This window comes from Megalops cyprinoides, chromosome 10 (assembly GCF_013368585.1).
Source record: "Megalops cyprinoides isolate fMegCyp1 chromosome 10, fMegCyp1.pri, whole genome shotgun sequence".
NCBI lineage: Eukaryota > Metazoa > Chordata > Actinopteri > Elopiformes > Megalopidae > Megalops > Megalops cyprinoides.
Window position 1 is genome coordinate 28,184,217 of NC_050592.1, and position 22,673 is coordinate 28,206,889.

The 22,673-nt window shown below is 45.5% G+C and overlaps 1 protein-coding gene across 1 annotated transcript in view; it reads left to right on the plus strand.

The window, feature by feature from the left end:
- nfatc1 (nuclear factor of activated T cells 1) overlaps window positions 1-22,673 on the plus strand; it is a 70,916-nt gene that overhangs the window by 10,859 nt on the left and 37,384 nt on the right. The window contains exons 4-6 of the mRNA XM_036539223.1: window positions 9,658-9,860; window positions 13,406-13,578; window positions 14,701-14,841. Coding sequence (XP_036395116.1) covers window positions 9,658-9,860; window positions 13,406-13,578; window positions 14,701-14,841 — 517 coding nt within the window. The remainder of the gene's footprint in view (window positions 1-9,657; window positions 9,861-13,405; window positions 13,579-14,700; window positions 14,842-22,673) is intronic.

Consider the following 22,673-nt stretch of genomic DNA (forward strand, 5'->3'; position numbering starts at 1 on the left):
GTGGCTGCACACCGCCGAAGAGATACTGTGTCACAGCTTTGTTTATAAAGTGTCACGGTACATCTGTTAGCATCCACGCTTGCTGTTTGCGGCTGTCACGCTCGGAGAGCACGGAGTCCGGGCTCGCTGAAGAACGCCTCTCTTGGATGCCGCTTTTATTGCTTGGGTCTGGTGAACCGCCTGGTGACTTCACACCTCCGTACCCCTCCGGGATCGGTCCCTTCAGCTGCTTATTGGCTGTTGATGAAGTTTCGCACTGCTCCTGTTTCGAAAAAAGAGATGTTTTTCTAACCCCTCCGCAGCTGCTGCCAAATGTGCAGGCTCCTCTTTGTTTAGGAAAGTTCCCTTTGTAATGCTGACATCATACAGAGTGGCGTCCCATTGAGGCCGGCCGTCTCCACCGCACGGGCCCCTGGCGCTCGGACGGGGAGATGTCAGAGCGGCCCTGAAACAAGCCACACAATCATGGAAACCTCCAGATTATATGGTACTCCGCTCTGTGGGCTCTTGCAAATCTCCCCCCGACTCACCCCCCCCCCCCACCACCACCACTTTCCTGCAGTCTTCCCAAGCTTCCATCGTGACTCCTGGCCCCCAGAGGCGATCCCCTTGGCGCACACAGCGCGTCCTGACCCTCCAGCCACTCCGCTCGTTTGCGTCGGCCCGCCCGCCCACAGCAGACCACACGGCCATTACGGGGATGCCTTGCTCCGTCCTCTCGGCGGACTCTCCCTGCCACAGCAATGCGGCAGCGTCTACACGCTGGCTTTATGGCTCACTCAGGAAAAACAGGGTCCAGACCCACCTTCAGAGGAAACACTACCTCATGATTGAGGGCTTTCTCTGATGGGGGGCTACGCATCGGCGATGTTTCACTGAGGCAAATACGTCAAGATGCGGTCGGTAAGGTATTGTTTTTGAAGCGAAGGCCTGGAGCCGTGTGGCCTTGAAAGCGCAATCTGATACCAGAACCCCATTGGCCAGTTTTCAACCAATTAGCTCTCCTCAAAAACCTCTAAAAAGTTGCATTGTGACAACCGATCATTATATTAACCAGCAATGATTCAGAGCTCATAAAAGTATTTACATTCTGACTTTTTTGGCTTTTTTTTGGGAGATCATTTGAACAAACAGGAATTTTGGGGTTGTAGTGTGACTGGGGGTGGCTGGTAGACTGAAGAGTACGGTAGGTAACACTGTGGTAACGCTCTCTCTCTCTTCACACACACACACACACACACACAAACACACACACAGAGACAGTACTCAAAAGAGTTTGATTAGAGACAAAGGGGCGTTGTCCGGTGTTAGCGAGCCAGGGAAATCGCAGGCAGGCGCATGGATCTGACAGTCATATTCATAGAAGGGTTCGCTGTGTAAGAAAACAACACCTGCAAATTATTATGCCTACTGTAAGCTGCTGTCGAGTATAATAACTGGCCATAAGGGGTTTGCTTGCCCTGGGTTCTTCTTGTTAAGTCTCAGGGCGGAAAATGTGCACAGAAAACAGCTTCATAGGGTGCAACTGTCAGTAAAGCAAATTTGTGCAGTGCATGCTCCAGCAGCGCTCGAGTAAATACACGTTTGCTGACAGGATCTCGAAAATCCCGTGCATGTCAACTGTTTAGCTATGCTGCGTCTGAGAGGAATGCAAATATCCGGCAACTCTTCCTGCATTTCCAGACGTTCAGTCTATTTGAAGTATCTGAGCGTGAATGAACACTGTTCCCTTTCAGGATGTTCGATAGGATCTTAATTCACCCAACCTGCTCACTGTGATCTGTAAATAAGGAGGATCTAACAAAGCTCCCGGTTCAATTCAAACCTTTAATGGAGTAATGTACAGCATGTGGATTTGCAAAAAAAAATATATATATATATATGAAAAAATAGATATATTAAATATATATATTAGAATATAGATGTCTTGTACAATGTTTGCATAGAACTACACCTAAAACATTTGTATATTTTGGATTTAGGCAAAGCACTTAGCATGTATTTAAAATATATTTCTTAGATTTGGGGTATTTTGTGTTTAATATAGATATATTACGTATTGATCAGGTACAATGCAGTTATCTTATATGTACCCATGCTTTGGGATTGGAAGAGGGGGCCACTCCAAGTTGCACCTGCATTTCAGGGTAAATTTACACTTGGCTCATATGGACTGCACAAAGAAAAAAACAGCTTAAAGGAGTGCGGTTTAGTCTAATTGGAAACATATTGTGAACGCGAGGCAGCTTCAGTCTAGTCGTTCTAGGCTTTTTTTTTTCTTGGCTGTATCAGCCGATACTGTTGATGGTGAAAAACTGAATGCTGACGGTTGGGTCGCCGAGGGAGAGTGGAGAATTACCGAACCTCTATGAAGTAAGGGCTTCCTCTGCAAACAGCAGCCGATCTCAGCCTCTCTTTTTTCTTCCTACCCCCGTGAGTGAAAAGTAAAGGGAGACCAAGTTTATTCGTGTTTTGCGAAATCCTGCGTGTCAGTTTTTTTCCAGTTGTGAGCTCCCTGCTCTGCGATGAGTGGAGTTGATTTGGCAGTGTGAAAGTGCTGCTGGAAGACGCACACAGTGCTGCTTTCATCTAGGGGGGGAGCTGCACTCTCGTACACAGCGTCGAGTAACCACAAGCTATGCCGGAGTGGCAACTGGAAAAATGACACAGAAAAATTGCGTTCCCAGTGGTCAGAGGTGGTGACCAGAGCTGGAGATTTACGAGGTAACATACCCAGACAGCTTTGGTTTCTGTATCATTAAAGTCAAACGCACGTCAATCTGTCCAAATGTCTCCTGCACATCTCTTTTTTCCCCCCTGTCTGCTGTCTGCAGTTTATGTCACGTATTTATGTAACACCCCGCTCTTTTCAATCTCTGATTTATAAGGAGCTGACGTTTCTCACACGACACATCGCTCCCATGGCGTAGTTTAGCGACACTGCAATACACACGGAGAATAATATGACCGCTCGTGTTGCTCAGAGAGGAACGTGTGCACAGTAAGTGGAAAAGTCAAATATAATAAAATGTCACACGCAAATATTGTCCAGACGTGGTTTTTCTGTTTATGCCGAACAACCGGGAGGAAAGCGAGATGGGGCAGAGCGAAAAGGACGACTTTGGGGAGTGAGACGAGTCTGATTTAGCAGCGGTTTTTAGCGTGGCGCAGCCTGGAGGCTCGCCGTTACTGTCAGCACTCGGGTGGGGAGCGTGATAATTGGAAAGGCCTGCGAGCCCCGACCGGGAGCCCCGCTGCCACCGCCTCTCCCCTCCTCGCTGCGCCACGTGGAGCCATAGTCATGACATTCCTCCCCGCGGTGATAAAATGTGCTGGAGAGGGGAGAGCGCGCCTCGCGCGGGGGCCCATATTTTATCACACAGCTCGGCGCAGCCTAAACAAACAGCGGTGCCAAGCAGCAGCTCATTTTCTTAAGCAAATATGTGCTTTGCAAGTCGTTAACCCCTCGCGTAATCGGCCATCAAAAAAGCGCCCGGCGCACGAGTCAGACAGGCGTTTCAGTGTCCTGTGTGACCTGCCCCTTCCGCCAGTGCACATCCCAAACCTACCGACACGTGGCTCCCACAACCAAAACAGTTTCGTCAGACACGAGAAACTGAAGGATCTCTGATGACAGCCGTGATGCCAGGGAATAAACCTCAAGCGTCTCCATTAGCTGTTAACTAAGAGGCTCTGTTTTCTTAGTCAACAGCAAGGGTATCTTCGCAGTACCGTTTCAAATTCCATTTAGACTGAAAATAATGGCCAACTAAAAATAGAAATAGGATTGGGAGGAAAATAGAAATGATTAAATTAAATTAACCTCCGTAGCCACAAAGTTATGCATTCGAGACGGAAATGCAAAGTTCAATATGGAGCGCACGGCAGAAGGGTGGGGTTGTGCTTCTTAGCTCAACAGCCCAGCACATCATAAAAAAAGCACAAGGAGTCTGCACAGCTGCACATGATTAAGTAATTGATTGGACAGCTGACGAGTAGGCCGTTTTGTTTGAGATTTAATAAATGCATTTTGACAAGTGTTATGAAAAAGCGGTAGGTCGGCCCATAGGTGGTAGTTAGAGATGAAAATCGATAGGGCACAGTGGCAAAGGCTCTTTTTTTGGAGATGGGGGGGGCATGCCATTTCTACACTTTAGCATTACGTACTACGACCCAAGCTCAACACAGAATTGTTTTTGCAGCAATTGAAATATTTTGTCCTGATTACACTGGTAGCTGGGGGCGCACGCGTCTGGTATGAATTTTGATTTCCATCACAGGCTGACAGTACTTGAAACCCATCTGACAGTCAGCCGCAGCCTCGACCAACGTGGCAGGTGTTTGACAGCTTCCCACCCATAGTGTGTTTTGCAGTATAGATTTGCAGTTCCACTCCAAAAATGACTCCAGTATTTACTCTATCGAATGCAAGCAGGCAAAGCCAGTCTTAATCCGTGGAGCCTGCCTGCAGCATTAACGTTTTGCAAAGCGTAGGAACTGAGAAGAACAGTGGCGCAGGGAGACATGTGGTAAATGATTTTGGTGACGACCCCAGGGGAAGGCAGTTGTTTCAGGGCTATCAGAAGCGGCGGCCGTCACTGAGGTTTTTCGTCCTCTCATTAATCACTTCCTGCCGTGGATGAGCTCATGCTTGCTTTGACTAAACCTCTGCACCACAGAACTCGTGAATGGATGAACTCACCCCCTCATTTCCCCATGCAGCCAAGAGGTCAAAGAAATGAAGAAAAGTAGCTAGCGAATTGCAACAGTCCAAATGTTGTACTACTTGAACAAAAGTCATACAATATAGTAATGTGTATATAAATATATAAAATGTAATATAGTAGAATATTTGAAAAGAAGGCTTAATATTATACTGACTATGCATTGATGTCCGCTGAACTCACTAGGTCATTGAGAGTAGTGGGAGCGAGCACATTGACTTCATTTGGGCTCTGCCACGGGTAGAATATGTGATAATGATAATGGCTGCTGTGAAACTGCGAGTAAAACATAAATTACTGAGGCTGCCACCTGGATAAACTCATGGTTGAAGTACCTTTGGGACCTTGAAGAAGCTCCTGACCTCAAAGTAACTCACTGATGACTAGCATGTGTGACTAAGAGTTTGGTCAGGAGAGTTGCTAGCCTCCTGGAAGGTGGAGGAGAAAAGTCAAAAGTGGATGGAGACAAATGTCCAGACAGCAGTCATACCTTAGAATTTTTGGAGCGGATTAAAGTCTAAGTTTTAAACAAAGGCCTATAGTCAATATAACCACAATGCGGTTTGTCCTGAACACTGAGTAATGAATTTATGTTACTTTTCTTAGGTTCATATACAAAATTATGTGTTTTGTGGCTACTGGAAGCAAAGAAATGTGGTATGAAGGAAACAAAAAGAAACAACCTAACAGCTACTTAAAGTGCCTAACTCAGACAGGAAAAAGGGCATTGCAGTTAGATTGAATAGATGTCTAAATTAGCCAGTTTATGCCATTTAATTTTTACCCAGGATGTGGAACTCTGCAGCTGTCCCCTGCCGAGTGGCTGCTTTGCTTGGTTTGAAAGTCATTTGATATTCAAAGGATCACCATGCTCTCTGGGTGGCTAAAGTAATCGGGTGCAGGCCTTTGTGTGTCACAATGCACCTGGGGAGATTGGAGATTTTGCACCAACTCGACAGGCGTGCACACCAGCCAATTTGCACACTCACTAATTAAATCACTCAACTCCCTTTACAGTTGCAAAACAGGCTCATTAACGGATTGACTCTCGGATTAAACGAATTTAATTAAGATTTTTGCTTCATCCTCCAAAGCGATTGCTCACATCCCTGTTATGGGAGTTGATGCAGTAAAGCATTGGCCCCCAGTTAGTTTTGCCATGAAAGATGACAAAATATTCAAATGCAGCAAACTTGGATTATGAGATCGCAAATTTAGATGACGCCACCATACCGACTGCCCCAGCCCCCTTGCAGTGGTAATTAAAACTCCATTCATCAGATTATGTCATAGGTTACATGTGGTCTGGATTTTGTTATATGACTCAGTCAGTTAAATAAACACAGAATCTTTATTTTGTTTGACAGACTTACTGTTATTACTTGGTTGCAAATTGAACTCGGTGAGATAGATATTTAATATTTACATATGTATATGAAGATAATGGAGAGCAGTTTGTGGGATTTTCAGATGGTTGTTATTCAGAAGGAACCACCTCCCCTTACAATCCATACAGTCTCACATGTGGTCAGGAACCCATCTGTTTCGAACCCAGTCCACAGCAAAGTTTGCTTTGCATGTTTAATGTTCCGAACGTACACCGCTTTCCTTAATGTGCTGGCTTGGGGCGAACTTCCAATGGCCCACACACATCTGAACAAACGCAGCCCAGGAAGGTAATGGATCAGAACAAACCAGAAGCTCTCCTCCGTTTCGCAAACACCTTGGTCAGGATTCCTTCTCAGAACATCTCCCACCAGTATCCACCGCACTGGTGTCAGGCAGTGCTGCTTTGGGGAATGTCATTGTTCTGCCAAATTATTCTGTGATTTTTCCCCTTCCTCCAGTCATTTCAACTCACAGCCTGATCTCTTTTTGCATGAAGAATTGTTCTGAAGAAGGAGTGAATGTTCTGAATGGAGGGGTACCTCCTGCCATACCTCCTGTGACCAAAAGTTCTTTTAGGGTATAACCATCTGACACTCAGTAGGGGGGTAGGGGTTCAAAGACAATGGTTGAAGAATACAGTAAGAGTCCATGAGACCTTATTTCCTTGTTTTATGGGGTGGAGCCTGTTATGGGTCAAATACTAAACCAATGGCAAAGCACTGCAAACAATGACAAAGTAGACCGTCGTGGAATGATAACCAAGCTGCCATTTCGCTTTGACTGTCTGTTGCTAATTGTCATGGGGAACATGTTTATACCATTGCGTCAGCAGATTCCTGCCTTGAATAGAACTTTCCGGAAATATTGTGGCAACGGAATGAGTAAGGGATATTTTTCGGTAGTCTGAGAAGCAGACAAGAGTCGATGTGGAACACAGACTTGAAACCGAGAGAAAGGAACTTCTCAATATGAGTTATGCTTTCCCCTTGTCTTCCTTTATTGAATGGCTACATTTTAACCAAAGAAAAAACATTTTGAGATTTACGGGTTACAGCACTGCAGAGGTGCTTATTACAAACTGGCTTTCGACCAAGAGACCACACATTTGATTAAAACGTTTATGGTCAGTATAAATATCCCACATGTAGGCAATTCTTGATGAAATCCCACAACGGGACAAGTCCCAGAAGTAACCGTCCCCCCCCCCCCCCCCCTCCAACAGGACATCAGCGGTTTATGCCATTTTTTGGCTCTTGGGTGTACCCAGACTGGGTGGAGCCAAGGGTCACAGTTATAGTGGTAAATGACATCAGGGAGTTGAGAGGATCATCAAACTGTGAACAACGCCAATTTACCTGAAGGGCCCTTGTAAGGAGAATGTGAAAAGTACTACATTTCTATAGTTATGGTTTTAGAAGTTGTTAAAAACCTGTGTATCAGATAATGGTAACTCATAACATGAGTTGGAAAGGATCAGATGTTTCACTGACACAATAAATTGTCTATCTGTCCATAACTAACAAATAACAAGTGTTTCTTTTATAGTTGTTTACACAATATTGTTAGTTTGGGAATTTGCCATAAAAGTTCAAAAAACTAAATGAATTTTTTTACGCAATTAGATGTGTTTCTCAATTTTAAAATCAAAGCACATTGCAGTGGAATGAAGACATGAGTCTTTTTCGTTACTGAATGTGATGGAAATGACTAGCATGTAATAGCTGGAATGGTAATAGATTAAGCAGACAAATTGCTTTACAAGTCACTGTGATGAATGAATCTGCTGAGTATACAACCACGAAATGTTACTGTGGCTGGTTGAGCAAGCCCACATTCTACGGTATTTTATACTGATTATTTTTAGTGTTTCATCTCTGTCGTTTTATTGGAAAGCAGTAGCTGTTAATGGTTGCCAGCAAAAGGAAGCTGTACCTGTTTGAAGTGGTGGTTCTGATACAGTACCCCTTTCATCTCCGTATGATAGCCCTGGCGCCCAGCCCGCGGTTCATAAGGCATAATGAAAATCATAACGCATGTCAATTTCCATGTGAAAGAAGCAGACAACACCGTTGGAGCGGCTGTGTGCTCTGGCATGAAACAGGCACCACCGTTTCAAGGTTTGTGAGTGCAACCTCTTATTCGCTTAGTGCAGCGTTTCCCAAACCTTTCCTGTAGGACCACTTGTCCTGCATGTTTTAGATCTCTCCCTGCTCCAACACAGCTGATTCAAATGATCAACTCGTTATGAACTCCTGAAGCTGCTGAATAGCAAACTGATCATTTGAATCAGCTGTGTTGGAGCAGGGAGAGATCTAAAACATGCAGGACAAGTGGTCTTCCAGGAGGGGTTTGGGAAACACTGGCTTAGTGAAATCCAAATTTTTACATGGTTTATTGTAAGGTGCATTAAATCCAGTGCAACATTTTATTTGTTTGTTTAACATTTCATGCGGCATTGATTATATGACATTACATTACATTATTGTCATTTAGCAGATGTTATTATCCATAGCAACTTACATAGGTTACGATTTTTATCCATTTATACATGGATATAAATTTACATAGATTTATGACAGATGCAAAATGTAGCAGCTTTTCCAGAGTCCCAGCTGAAGAAGAAAATGACAGGGAAATTAATATCACCCCTATAGATGCAATATTCTGCTACTCTAGAATATCCTTGCAAAACTTGATTTTATTACACTGTTGTGATATTTTATCAGAAAATGTAGCATGTGCTTTAATTTTGTGTCATATACTCTAGCCTCACTCCTTTTTATGGCCATAAACAGAGGTTTTGATCTACTGTGTGTTTGAAGTTTATTGAACACATGTGTTGAGTTTATATGGCCTTGGATTTATGATTTTTAAACAATAATCTTTAATCCTAGAAATAATTCAATTAAAACAACTGCAGCATCTTAAAATGAAAATAAATGCGTCAAATTCTATTTAAAAAATGTAAAAATTTAACTCCTTCTGTACTGTGGAAATCATTTGTTATCTTCAGTTCTTGCTCAGCGAGTCTGAATATTTCTCATTAATTATACAACAACACTATATAACAACACTTCCCTGGGTAGACTTTTGAATAAGCATTTTGGGTTCTTTTTGTGTCTCAAAAATGATCACTTTCCATTGAGTCACTGAGAGCTGAAAGCCAAGTCCTTCATGGCTTTTTTCCTCCGTTTTTTATGGCGTCTGAAAAAATTTAATGAACGGTGGAAGACCAAGAGCATGCGAATGAAGAGCACAACTACAGACGGTCTCAGAAGATCAAAACAATGAAACTGATGCCGAAAAGGACCCCAGTTAGCGAATGGCCTCTGGATGAAAGGTCTCCACCCGATGCGCCAAAACAAAAACAAAGCAACAAGCAACTTAAAAACTGAAGAGCTGTCATTAAAGCAGGCATATCGGTAGCTGTCAAGTGCTCGGCCTGTCTTTATTTCACAAATGAGGGCCTATTAAGAGAGGGCAGTAATGTGGTGGGGGTTTGTGCGCTCGGGGGCTTAGCTGGATCCCTCTGTTCTGTCGCCAGCTGTACGGCTACATGGAGAGCGAGCCCCTCACCCTGCAGCTGTTTATCGGGACCGCAGACGACCGCCTGCTGCGACCGCACGCCTTCTACCAGGTCCACCGCATCACCGGCAAGACCGTCTCCACTGCCAGCCACGAAGTCATGCAGTCAAACACCAAGGTGCTGGAGATCCCCCTCCTGCCAGAGAACAACATGAGGGCCATGTAAGTCTGTCCGTCTTTCTGTCCGCCACACTGCCTCTCTCTGGGGCTGTGCTACGTCTTTCTGCCACTGTTAGTCACATTTTGTGCCAACACACATCTCTTTCTCCTCTTCTCCCTCTTATTATATCTCTGTTACTCTTCCTCTCCCTCTGCCTTTTTCTTCCTTTCTCTGTCTCTCCTTCATTCCTTCTCTGTCTCTGTCACTCACCCTTTTCTCTTTCTCTCTGTCATTGTCTCTGTCCTTCTGTCTTTTTCTCTTCCCCTGTCTTTTTCTTTGTCTCTCCCTGTCTGCATGGGTTTTTTTCATTTTGTCAGTGTTCCTTCACTGATTCACGTGAGCCATAGGGGAAGCTGACTGTTTGAGAGGTCTTGAGAGGGTGTTAATCATGGCGGATATGAAATGAAACTGTTTCATTGGCCTTGTGGGTACAATGTGTCAGCCCCAATGATGGAAGAAGCTTGTGGGCACAGCCAATCCCCAGCTGACTCACACCACAGACTCTGTCTACACAACAGTGAGCTTCTGATCAGCAGAGCCTCCAGAGCTGGATCTTGGTTGCGTCCCATGAATTGTCTTGTGGAATGCGCTGTATTTGCATCGTAATAATCAGGATAAATTTGTATTCTTGAATACAGGTTCGCCAAAGATCCCTGAAAACAGAACATGCCTCAGCTACACAGAAGGCCTGTCATCATCTCAGGCCTAATTAAGGCTCTTCAGCACAGATATATTAACCAGTGTCACAGTATGAACCTGATAAATGTCTCGGTAATACAAATATAACAAAAAGTGTTAAAATGAGAGAAATTAATTAGTATTATAGTATTAAATAAAGCATGATTGGCCAGTGGATTCATGAATATCTTGCCAGGAAGCCATTAGTTACCCAGTCTTGCCCACATGCCGTAGGTTTTCCTTCCACAGACCATATCTCACACCAGAATCCAGGCACTTCAGTTCATAAATGCCCTTCTCCAGCCCCCAGCACACCTGCTACCAGGGGATTCCCTCTAGCAGAAGCTCCAGAGTGAAGGTCATTGGCCCAGGGTTCACCTCAACCAGCCAATCACCTGTTTAGCAGCACACTGGGCCTCAGCTGTGTTTTGAAGGGCTAAGGGGTGTAATTCTTAACTGATGTTATGCAACCGATTCACCTCAGGAAGGCGTCTTCTAATTCCAGTCACCAGACAGACATACTCCAGCCCCTGGGAGGAATGTTGGCAGAAAAGGAGGGCTTCCCTGAAATTAGATTTTTCAAATTGATTTATTCACATTGCAGAAGGCAACAAAAGCATTTATGACTTGGCCACTGAGAGGATTTTACACATGGGATTGATAAGAATATATCAGACAGGGTTTAAGCATTAATAATATTGTAATGTTCCTTAAATATCTCAGAAATATTGACCCTGTTTTGCAATATTTGGCATATAGTGGACGGACTCCATTGGAACATATGGCACCACCTCTGAATCTGAGCCTGAAGATTGATGGAACGTTTATAGAACTATTGCTCTGTCACAAATTTTCATGGTGATGCACGGGGTTCATGCGGGCAATCTTAGAGATGTCGGTTTCGGTCATATACAACAATAAATATTCTGTATTTGGCTTCCTTCACCACTATAACCATGCAGAAGTGTTCTTTTTGGCAAGACAGACTAATTCCCTGTTGCTTCAGGCCAGCTCTCAGAGGGACTTTTACAGGCGCTATGTGACTTTTTTTGCACACCCAGCCGTTCGATATTGCCCGTTAAATGAGAATGCGCTCCGAGATTTGATTTCAAGGCTGTCATGCACTCAAACAAATCAAAGAGGAGAGCAAAAGTGGATCTTTCCTCCGGAGCTTTGACAGGAAAGAGTGGGCCGGTGGCTATGAAAGGTCACGCCAGGTCGAGCAGTGCTGATTGAGTCTTTCCATGGGTTGTTAAAAAAAAAGAGGCATCTTGATAACTCCAGCCGCCACTTTGTTCTCACTCCAGCATTGCAGCCCCGCGTAGGAGGGGGACAGTACAGGTTATCTGAGCTTATTGTTTTCTCCCCCCTGGTTGCCTCGCCAGCCCAAGGGCTTTGCCCGTTTTTCAAAGGCTTTCTGAACTTCCCGGGCTGCACATGGCGTCGGATACATGATAGAGAAAACGATTAATAACGCATAAAGTCTGCAGAGACAATACAGCCTCAAACACTAAAAGCTTTAATCCTGAAGGTTTTAGAAAATAAATCACTTGTGTTCATGCACAGTATCAGTAGGTATGAAGTAGGTAAATATGTTTTTTGTAGCTAATTTATCATTCTTCTTTTTGTGTCCCCTTATACACTGGATAAGTGGGGTAGACTTCAAAACTAAAATGAGTCCATGAGAACATTCTTGCCTGGTTTGATCCAAACAACCATTTGACTGCATTATAGTGCATAGCAGAGCCCATATAATGCCATTTCATGAAAGCTGCATTTCAGAAAAGTTACATCATGCATGGCTACCAAATTGCTTGTAGTAAGTGTTACTTTTTTATTTATCCACAATTTAAAGACCAAAGTTAAGGGGAAAAAGAGATTTGTGTAAAATTTGACATTTATCATGTTCCAGGAATTTATCCCAAAAGCTAAAATGTAAAATAAAATGAAGGCCAAGACGTATCCCATTCGGATTCTGTTTTGTTTTTTCAAACTTTTCTTTTTTTTAACCAGCCAGTCTAGTTTTATTTAATTTCATGAAAAGGCCAGTCTGAAAAGTGAAGCTTTTTTTTCCACTGAGCAGTTATTCAAAGGAAAATCCCCAGACAAAAAAAAAAAAAACTCCAATGCTAAATGTGGCATTGGTTAGCGAGGTTGAAACCGTAAATGTTTGAAATGTTAAAAGCACACAGCCTAAACGGAGGGGAGGGAGGACAATGAAGACGTTAATAAAGGCTGTGATGAACGGTGGAAGTGGGTGTAAAGAGCGCGGCCCGCGCCAACGGGCTCCTCGACTGGAAAGATTCACAGAGAGAGACCAAAGTTAAAGAGGTCCCACGGGAGGCTCCTCGGCGGACCATTAAAACCCGAAACGTCAAGTAATTAATTTCCAAAACAGTGGTCTTTGAAGGATTTGGACTGGACGTGAAGACGGCGCAGGCCGTTCGGGTTGCCACAGAATCTCCCAGCCCGGGTACTGCTAGGCCCGCGGAGGCTCTGGCTGGTGCTGCTTTTCTTTACCCCGCTGTCACACTGAGACTGCGCAGCGCCGGGATGACCCAGCCAGAGAGCGCGTTCGCTCTTTGATTGGAGTGACCCTTTGTCCTCTATGCAATTATTCCAGAGTTTGGGTGGAATTTGTGAATAGCACAAGACGTTCGATAGGACACATGTTTACCCTCTGCCCTCTCGAGCTGAATGAGCTTCCTCGTTGTCTCATCTTTTTCCTTCTGCGTGTTGCATTGGCCATGATCAGAAACACAGCAGGGAACACTTTAGACAGGTGGCAAGGGGGAGGTGAAAGAAGAAGAAATTTTGTTGCCTTCACTGGCAGGCTTCCGTAGTAACCCTTTTTCCATAAATTTATCAGAATCGACTGTGCCGGGATCCTGAAGCTGCGCAACTCTGACATTGAGCTGCGGAAGGGCGAGACGGACATCGGGCGCAAAAACACCCGAGTGAGGATGGTGTTCCGCGTCCACATCAACCAGCCCAACGGCCGCACCGTCTCCCTGCAGGTGGCCTCCAATCCCATCGAGTGCTGTGAGTACCCCTCAGAACGAGGCCACGCACAGTGCTATTGGTGGAGCTGTTGCGTGTTTAGCAGAGACTGTTCACAAACCCCAAATCCAGATGTTTTCTGTAATTTGGAAAATTACGTGGGAAACAAGAGTAGAAATTAATTTTGATGTCCGATGTCTGTAATTGTACGCTTGTAATCTCCATCAGTGGAACTTTGTTGGAAGATTGGCAAAGATCATTTAGAACAATAGAATATACTGCCAATGCTAATTCAAAGGTGCAGAGACAAACAATGAGTCCCAACATTTACATATGTACAGAGGTTCGTCTTTATCAATTTAGTTCTTTTCAAAGGTTTTAATTGATATCATAACGATACAATAATAATGTGGAGTCTTACTGTAGCTGACTAGATTTTGATCTAGAATGGAATGGATTATGTGGAATGGATTATGTCACCACCATACGTTTATCACTGGCTGTGAGTACGGCCACAGAGACTGAACGCAATTAGGAAAATAAGGGCGAGAGGTCTGAGAGTTTAATGGTGAACTCTGCCTGTAAAAAAGTCTACTCCGTGAATTTCATCACTCGCATATAAACTACTCTACTGCATTTAAATTAAGGGTAAACTACTATAGTCCTACTAGAGTCCTATGAATGATTTGTACCAAGGTGATTGTAATAAATACATCATTAGGTCACCTTGACCGATATTCACACAAAAAAATCACAGAAGAGATAACTGCAAATGATATTATAATGTGTGTCATAAAAAGGCTGAACTATACACAGATCAATGCACAGCTGAGGTGAATAGTACAAATGTCTGTTGGGAGGAAGGTATTTTAAACAAGAACAGTCAAGCATACAGACTTGCCTCATTAGTGTCTCTGTATTTGTGAAAGTAATGTAAATAATAAAACACTATGTTGGTCTTGACAGTAGCTTGGTTTGATAACTTTGTTCCATCTGAAAACAGGAGAAAAGAATAGCCTAGTCTTGAAGAAAAGGGGGGTGGAGGCAGAGAGGGATCCTTCAGTCAGCTCATTGGATAGATGCAGCCTGGAGGTTCAGGGGTGGATGGGGAGTGGGGTAAGAGGATCAGGGGATTGAGGAACCTCCTTCTCTCCCCCCTGGCAGCCCAGAGATCGGCCCAGGAGCTGCCACTGGTGGAGAAGCAGAGCGTGGATAGCTGCCCTGCCACCGGAGGGAAGCCCATGATCCTGAGCGGGCACAACTTCCTGCCCGACTCCAAGGTGGTGTTCGTGGAAAAGGCCCAAGGTAGGCGGACCGCCTCTCAGAAGCTAGACACCCCCCCCGCCCAGCTTCTCCATGTGCCTGCATGCTCCCCTCTTGGAGAGACCGCAGAGCTTCTCTCTCTCCCCCCCATCTCTCTTGCTCTCTCTCTCTCTCTCTTTTTCTCTCTCTCTCTCTCCACCGTCAAAATATTCCGGGTCCTGCCAACGAGCCACATGTGGTGCGCATTAAGACACTATATTTTTAACCAAATGTATTTACATTTGCAAGAAGTTTCCATTGCCTGTTCGCTGACGCTCGCCACAAGTGGAGGAATGAATCACTACCAGGGCATGTGCGCTTTCTCCAGCGCTGGAACATTTGTTTCCTTCGCTCGGGACGGGGCGGGAGAGGCGGGCGCTCCAAGATGTTGATGTTACGCGTTTACAAACAGCAATTTCCGCCGTTCGTTTTTAGAAAAGGAAAGCGCGGCACGGGGCCAAGGCCGGGGAGCGTAAACACACGTGATTGAGGGCTTTCGGGTGGGCGTGGAGGCAAAGGGGGAAGCAATAAATCTTTCCACCTGTGAGGAGAGACCTTCTGGAAGGGCCAGGACTCCTTAGCAAGTCTTAGCTCTCGCCCTGCAGTGGTGCTATAGAAACGTACATAAGCACTCCGTGCTGTAGCAGACAATGGCTTTTTTAAAAAATCTACGCATTGTTGACATCCCTCCATCCAGTGCTCATTCTGTTCCATGCGTGTTTGTGTCTTGCAGGTTTGTCTTAACAGCTGTGCTTGGAGCTCATATTCACTCTTGGCCTCATAGCACTTACTCATGACAGAAGGAGGGTGGTTTGTCTGATATGCATACAGTACTTCCTGTGAGGAGTTGGGCGGGAGGAATTGTCTACTGCTCTCAGATCAGTGGGAATAAAAGTGGTAATAAAAACTGTTTCATATTTACAGTTATGTCGCAGGAAACTCTAATGTACCTTTGAAATCAGAAAGGAAATTTACACTAGCCACATATTCCAACACCCAACTGTTGCTATGCAGTTCGGTCTTAAGCAATGAATCGATAGAACAGTGCTCTGCCCAGACGTCTGCCTCCCTCAAATATCTGTCTTGGCAAGCAGCTTGCACAGTACACTGTGTTCTAGTGGGCAGAGTAGACTGGCTCTAGGACCCAGCGTGCCCACAGGATGAGCCTTGAGCTGTGTGGGTTCTTGTTTTTGAAGGGTTTCCCTGCGCCTGGTACCGGCCTTGGATTCCACTGTGAGTCTGCCATGGAAACACCCCTCTGCCAACACCCACAACCCCTGCCCTCCCTCCCCGACACACACACACATACACACACATACACACACGCGCACACACACACACACACACACACACACACACACACACACACACACACACACACACACACCCACCTTCACTCCCTCTGCCCCCGCCACTGCCGTCCCTCATCGAAACACTCCAGCGGCCTGACATCCTGACAGATGAGTCCTCAACCTTTGAGAGGTCCTAAGAGCCTGCAATTGACTCCTTAATATGCGGGGAGTCTCTCTGTGTTAACTCGGTCCTCGTGAGGGGAATCCTCACGAGGAAAGCCTTCCGAGTCCTCCAGCCACACCCCCCTTCCTCACACACACACGCACACACACACGCACACACGCGCACACACACACATTGGCGCTCCCTTCCTTTCTCCCACTCTCTCTCCCTCTCTGCCAGCTATCTGGCCTGCTAAATAGATTAGAGTGCTGAGCTTCAGGGAGTGTGCACCACTGCCTGCTATTGACATTTCAGAGGGGTTGTTTGCGTTCCGCGCGTCCTGGGAGATTCCGAACAATGCAAAAGTAAAGGTTTTCTTCATTCAGGCCCTATCTGTCTCCTTTAAATCCCCTTTTCAGAGAAAGCTGTCGAGTCCCCTCACCCTCCACTTCCTCAGTTTATTGACAGAAAAGCTTATCGCAAGCCTTATTTTCACTTTCGAGGACAGCAAAGACCTGTTCTCTGATGAGAATATCCACATTTAACCTTACTGCAATCATGTAACATGTGTGTGAATATGAATGTGGAAGTAAAGTTTTCTAGAAATAAGTATTTGAAATTTATTCCAATTATTTAGCTGGACGCACCAGCCACATGCCAGGTTAATGGCCCTTATAATGGCTTAGTATAACTTGCTAAATGCTTGCCCTGGGCTTAATTTTCACATATAACAACCCTGAAGGTAGGTTCCTCTTCAGCAAGTGCGTTCTACAGGAAGGTTTATCACGACTAACAGATTTTTTTTTTACCTATATTTGTGTTATATATAACTGTTTCATGTTATGACTTATAAAGTTATGGTTAAATACATTGTCATGTTTGCCATTGTTATCCTTGAAGCACAGAAGTACAAAATCCATCAGCTAAAATATGCATTTGCCTCGTTTCTTTCAAACAGTACTCCTGCTTCCTCAAATGAGTGTTTAGAATTTCCTCTTAAAGCCATTGCATTTCCAAAAGCAACAAGCTTTCTGTAGCACGTCAGTGTTGGGGGGGGGAGAAAAAAAGAATAATAATAAAACGGTCCTAATATAATAAAGTTTTATATCACAAACCTGAAATTCTATTACTTTGGAAAGTTCATGAATAAGTCCTGTAAAAGCTAGCATTCTGCATAATATCTCGCTAATTACGGCCTGCTGGACCATTGACAGCCATTACTAAGGCCGTGATCAAAGGTTAGGAGTGCTGTTCATTTTCCAAGATGTATTCCAATAAACACCTCCCCGAAATTCCGGGATTTTAAGTGGCAACAGACGGGCTCTTGCATTCCATTTCGACACATGCAGAAGCTGAAAGCTAAATCAAGAGAATTTTTTTGTGTGTTTTTTTTTTTTTTGAACGGAGGAAGTGACAGCGTGCTGTTTAATTGCACATCTCAGACAGGGGGGATCGTTGGACCATTCCGCTGTTCACCGACTGCCAATTGAGACTCCGCCGCCGGGCTGCACTTAACACTGCCGCGTTATTCGAAGAGAAGAGTGTGTTCGTTTGGTCCCAGGCACCGGAAAGCAGATTTTATTGAAAGTGATTTAATAGGACACATTGTGGGCAGGCCGGGGAGTGGACGTTGGACAGGCCCACAGCTGCTCAGATGACTCCACTGGAAAAGGGAACACGGATGATGGTGGAAACACATGCAGATGGGTCAAGGAAAATTTTAATTACATGTACATATTGATGATCGGGCAGGGTGGAGTGAGAGGAAGCCCTGTTTGGAGAAGAATGGAGTCGCTCTGTGCCACTCCTGAGAATCCAACAGGGAAGACTTACAGGAGAGCAGGAGGGTACAAGACCACAGTCAGTCTACAACTAGTGGGAAGGGTTACACCTCTGTGTTTGCCTGTGTGTTCCTGCATGCATGTCTGTGCTTGCGACGTATGTGTGTGTGCACGTGCGTGTGCGAGGGTTTGTGTGTGTGTGTGTGTGTGCGCCTGCATGCGTGTGTGTGTGTGTGTGTGTGTGTGTGTGTGTGTGTGTATGTATGCGTATGTGTGTGTGTGTGTGTGTGTGTGTGTGTGTGTGTGTGTGTGTGTCTGCGCATGCTGAGAGGAGTTTGCCTGAGGGCCTGTTTGTGTTGTTAAGTAGGAAGTGTTTCAGTGACTCATGCTGGAGGGAATCCCTACAGAGGGGCAGGGTGACACGGGCTCGTCCTTTGGAGTTGTTCTCATGCTTCCCATTGATAAAAAACACAAACAAAGGAGTCTCACGGATGGTGACTGACACTTCCACATTATCAGCCACAAATACAATTTGTTGTCTTGTTGAGGTTTTGCAGACAGGGAACTTGCATTTTTATAAATCAAGTGATACAGTGAAAAAATGTGATACAAAATCATGCTCCATTAAAAACTGCATAGTAAAATGCATTGCAGAACTACATAAGCAGTTAATGCTGCACTGTTTTGTGACTGTTTTATTTGGTGAATCTTACAGAAGCAGCGCTGGTTGTCATTGTTTCATAGCACACAGTTTTAGGATAGGCTGATATCAGGGGAACCAAATTAAAGTTTGATTGACATGGGCCACACCCAGCCGACAGTCAAGGCAGGTCAGAGGTAATAACAAGAAAGCAGAACAAAGCTGGTGTCAGTGCCTTTAGTGCAGGAATATTACAATAAAAAATCAATAGAGCAAAAACAAAACCCCTAGAGCAGAGCCTTGGCGGACGGAAGAAATAAGAGAGAGAGAGAAAGGAGGGCAGAGAGGACACCGTTTCAGGATCTTTTTAGGTGCCACTCACCAGCCCTGAAGGAAACCATTCCAGGAGTTCATATAAGGGTAGAATAAGACATGGTACCCCATGGAGTCAACACATGGGGAAAGGGGAGGGAGGGTGGTAAGGTATGGAGAAAACAGATGTGGAGAAAGTACAGGGAGACATGGTGAGGAAATTCTGAAACAAGCATAAGATAAGGATAAGCAACACAAAGAAAGGGAGTGTAAAACGGAAGAAGGATAGCCTGCTATGAGATCAAGTGACCTGCCTGCTTGGACAGGCTCTGTGTTTGTAGAGTTCATGGAGAGTCCTAGGGGCTAACTGCATGGCTCCAGGGTAACCAGAAATGCTGTAAAAAATGAACCACTGCACCCCCCCCCCCCCCATCCCCCCTTGTTGCATTTACTGGGGCCTCTGCAAAAGCCTGCTCTGTGAAAATTAGAAATGCATTTCACATATCAGAGAAAGGGAAGAGAGAGGTGTGAGTACTCCACCCCGCCTCAATCCACATCTGAAGCCATTTTTTGTTTTAAGGCTCATGAAACAGCAGTTTGTGTAAATGTGGGGTGTTGAAACTGTTGGATGTCTTATAAACAATAGGTTTTTGTTCCAACCCAAGGAGACAAACAAGCCTCACCTTGCCTTATGACCTGTGGCAGGAAAAAAAAAAAAAGTCTCACAGCTGAATACTGGTTATTGGGACATATTGTCATAAGAGAGGTCCTTACTGCAATTCCAGTAACATTTTCTGAGACTTTTTTTCCATCCTCATTGTCTCTCACTCTCTCTCTCTTTGTCTCCTCTGTCTCTCGCTCTCTCTCCCCCTCTCTCTCGGTCTCCTCCGTCTCTCTCAGCAACGGCTCACTTTTGTTTCGCGGCGGTATGCGGGGTGCACTGTTTACTGCTCTTACGGGCTCCCGCCCCCGTTCTGGCACGGGCGCAGACGGCATACCGGTGCATCTCGTCGAGAGTGCGCTCCGGCATGCCCGGGCCTCTTGCGGGGGCGGCGTGTGGGAGGGAGTGGCGGGGAAGCCTTTTCACTGACTCAGACCGGAGGGAATTCCCTCATGAGTAGGATTGCTTTTACATCTGGGCCGGTTGGACCTCTGCCTGGACCGCGGGAGCGCCGCTGAGCTCGTATCCAGGGCGAGAGCAGACTGCCCCTGCCACAGTGGCACACACGTGCGACCACGGCTTCCCCGAGAAGCACCCCGCCGTCACCTCTCGACCTCTCCTGGGATCCACCCCTCCCCCCTCTCCTCAGGGTACCCCGGGTCCAGAGAGCTAGAACCAGGTGTCACTCCGGAACGTCGGCAAATCCAGACACGGGAGATTGTTCTTGGCCGGGGGTTCCGTCTACCACGGCTTCCAAGTTTAATGCTAAAAGATTATCATCACGGGGGCTTGCCAGGTGGCAGTTACATTCTCACAACAAATAAATAAATATATAAATGAATGAATAAATACATAAACTGGAGGAGTAAAAACTCCCTGAAGTTAGGTGGAGAGAAAAAAAAAAACTGGATTGTTTCACAAGTGCCTGTGCAATTAGCGTGTGAATCGTATTTTCCGTTCCCAGACCGCAAAAAAATGAGATTCCTTCAGCCGGTTTACTGGCTTGTTGTCTCTACCTGTCTCCCTTTTAATAGGAGGGGCGTTCTTCTCTTGCTCCTTGGGTGTGAACTCCGGGTCAGTTCTGGGACAAGCCCATCACAGCCAGCAGAGAACAATAAACCCAAACAACAAAACAATTCTGCCGTTTAACTGCCCGCAAGGCTGGAGAACACAGTGTCTGCTTTCATAAACAAAGACCCTTGGCGAAAACAGGAGCGGCCGTGCAGTCAGTTTTAGATGTCTTATTTTGCACTTTTAGAATGTAATATAAGATGTGTGCATATTTCGAGAAAAGCCTATGTGGTTATACAAGAGTCTGAGCGCAAACAAGTGGTTTTGGTGTGGAGTTCTAGTGTAAAACCGTAAAACAGGGATCAGTGAAGCTAAAAAAAAGGTTAATACCCACTTTAACAAATTGCTTTATCTTGGAATGTATGGACTAAGCAAGATGGATATTGGTCTTTTTCTGCTTGGAAATGCTTATTTTCTGTACTTTGCTCAAGTCAAGGAAAATGATGCCTGGATGCCTTGGAGTGAAGTCTAGTTTTGAAACTGAAACTGTGCCTTTTGAGTGATCCCACCGAGTACGCCTCAGCTTGGCTGGAAAACCTGCTGCAATCACCCTAATCACAGGCAACTTCACATTATGTGTCTGCGTTATGCACACAGCATTTGGCAAGTCGATCCAAGTAACACATGAATCATAGGCAATCTCTAACGGGTCAAAGGATTCTTGACCAGACTTCCTCTACCATTTGTATATGTTTCCTGGATGTATGTTCTGGCGTTTAGTTGGGTCTGATTGTTTCTCCGCGCCAATTAGAGTCAGAAGCAGCTGGCTGACATCCTCATCTGGCCCACCTGAAAAAGTGCAGAGCTGTAGGTATTTCATCCCCACAGGCCATTAAAGCGAAGACCCGCATCTCACTCCCAGCTTCCCTATGTTATGTCTGTGACAGTGATTATTTGCTCTGAGGAAGGTAAGGAAGAGTCAGGAGTGTGACTAAAGAAGCAGGCGTGGCAGCCAAGGCAAAGCGGAGGGAGGGGAGGGGAGATGGGGCGGGGGCAGGGGAGCGGTCGGCCTTGCCGAGGGTTTCGGAATTAGAGCCGATCTGCAGATGTTCGCCGAGAGCCAACGGAACGTTTTGCGGTTATCGGCCCTCTGGCTCGCGTCGGTATGCCACACATGTGGCGCACTCCCAATTCATCTGGAAGGAGGCGAAAGAAAAAAAAGATTTGTTTTTCAATCTGGATTTTATTAAGACTTTTTTTTTAATCTTGCAAAGTGATTTGCCTGAGTACGGGGGCCCAACAAATTGCGGCGTTTAATTTCTGCTTCTGAATTTCTACAGGTCTCGAAAAGATGAAGGGAGAGAGTGCGGGAGGGGAGGAGGGAAAGACATAGTGAGAGAGAGAGAGAGCGAGAGAGAGAGAGAAAACCTCAGAAAAACATGTTTACTCCTGAAGGGTTGACGTCGAGGTGTAAGGTTTCCCTCTTGGAAGCGTTCCCAGAGCGCAGGCGGTGAGATCCCCCCCTGGATCTCCAGACGTAATAAGAGGAATCATCTGCCACTCCGTCTCTGGCACTCGGCCGCTTGGGCCCAGCGTCCCCCTGCCTTTCCCAGAGTCCTCTGCACCTCCGGCTGCTCTTATCATCAGCACGGCTGCCCTGCGTCTCTTCACACAGAGCCGACTCCACCAGGCCTCTCCTCTCTCCTTTCACTCCGTCCAAAAAAAATCTCCTCCGCATTTAATCTGTTAACCATCTGCCTTTTCCGTCTCACTTTTTCATAACGTTTACAGTTTTTGGGGAATAGATACCTGGTGGTTTCCACTCACAATATATTTCTGGTGACTCCAACCTCCTCCCACCCACGCACAGTCTTCATAGGTCATAGGCCAAGCGTGACAAGGATATGCTCTCATTTATTTTAATATTCAGCTCTTCTTTTAAGGAAGAAAAAGACAATCCTGTAGAAATAATGTA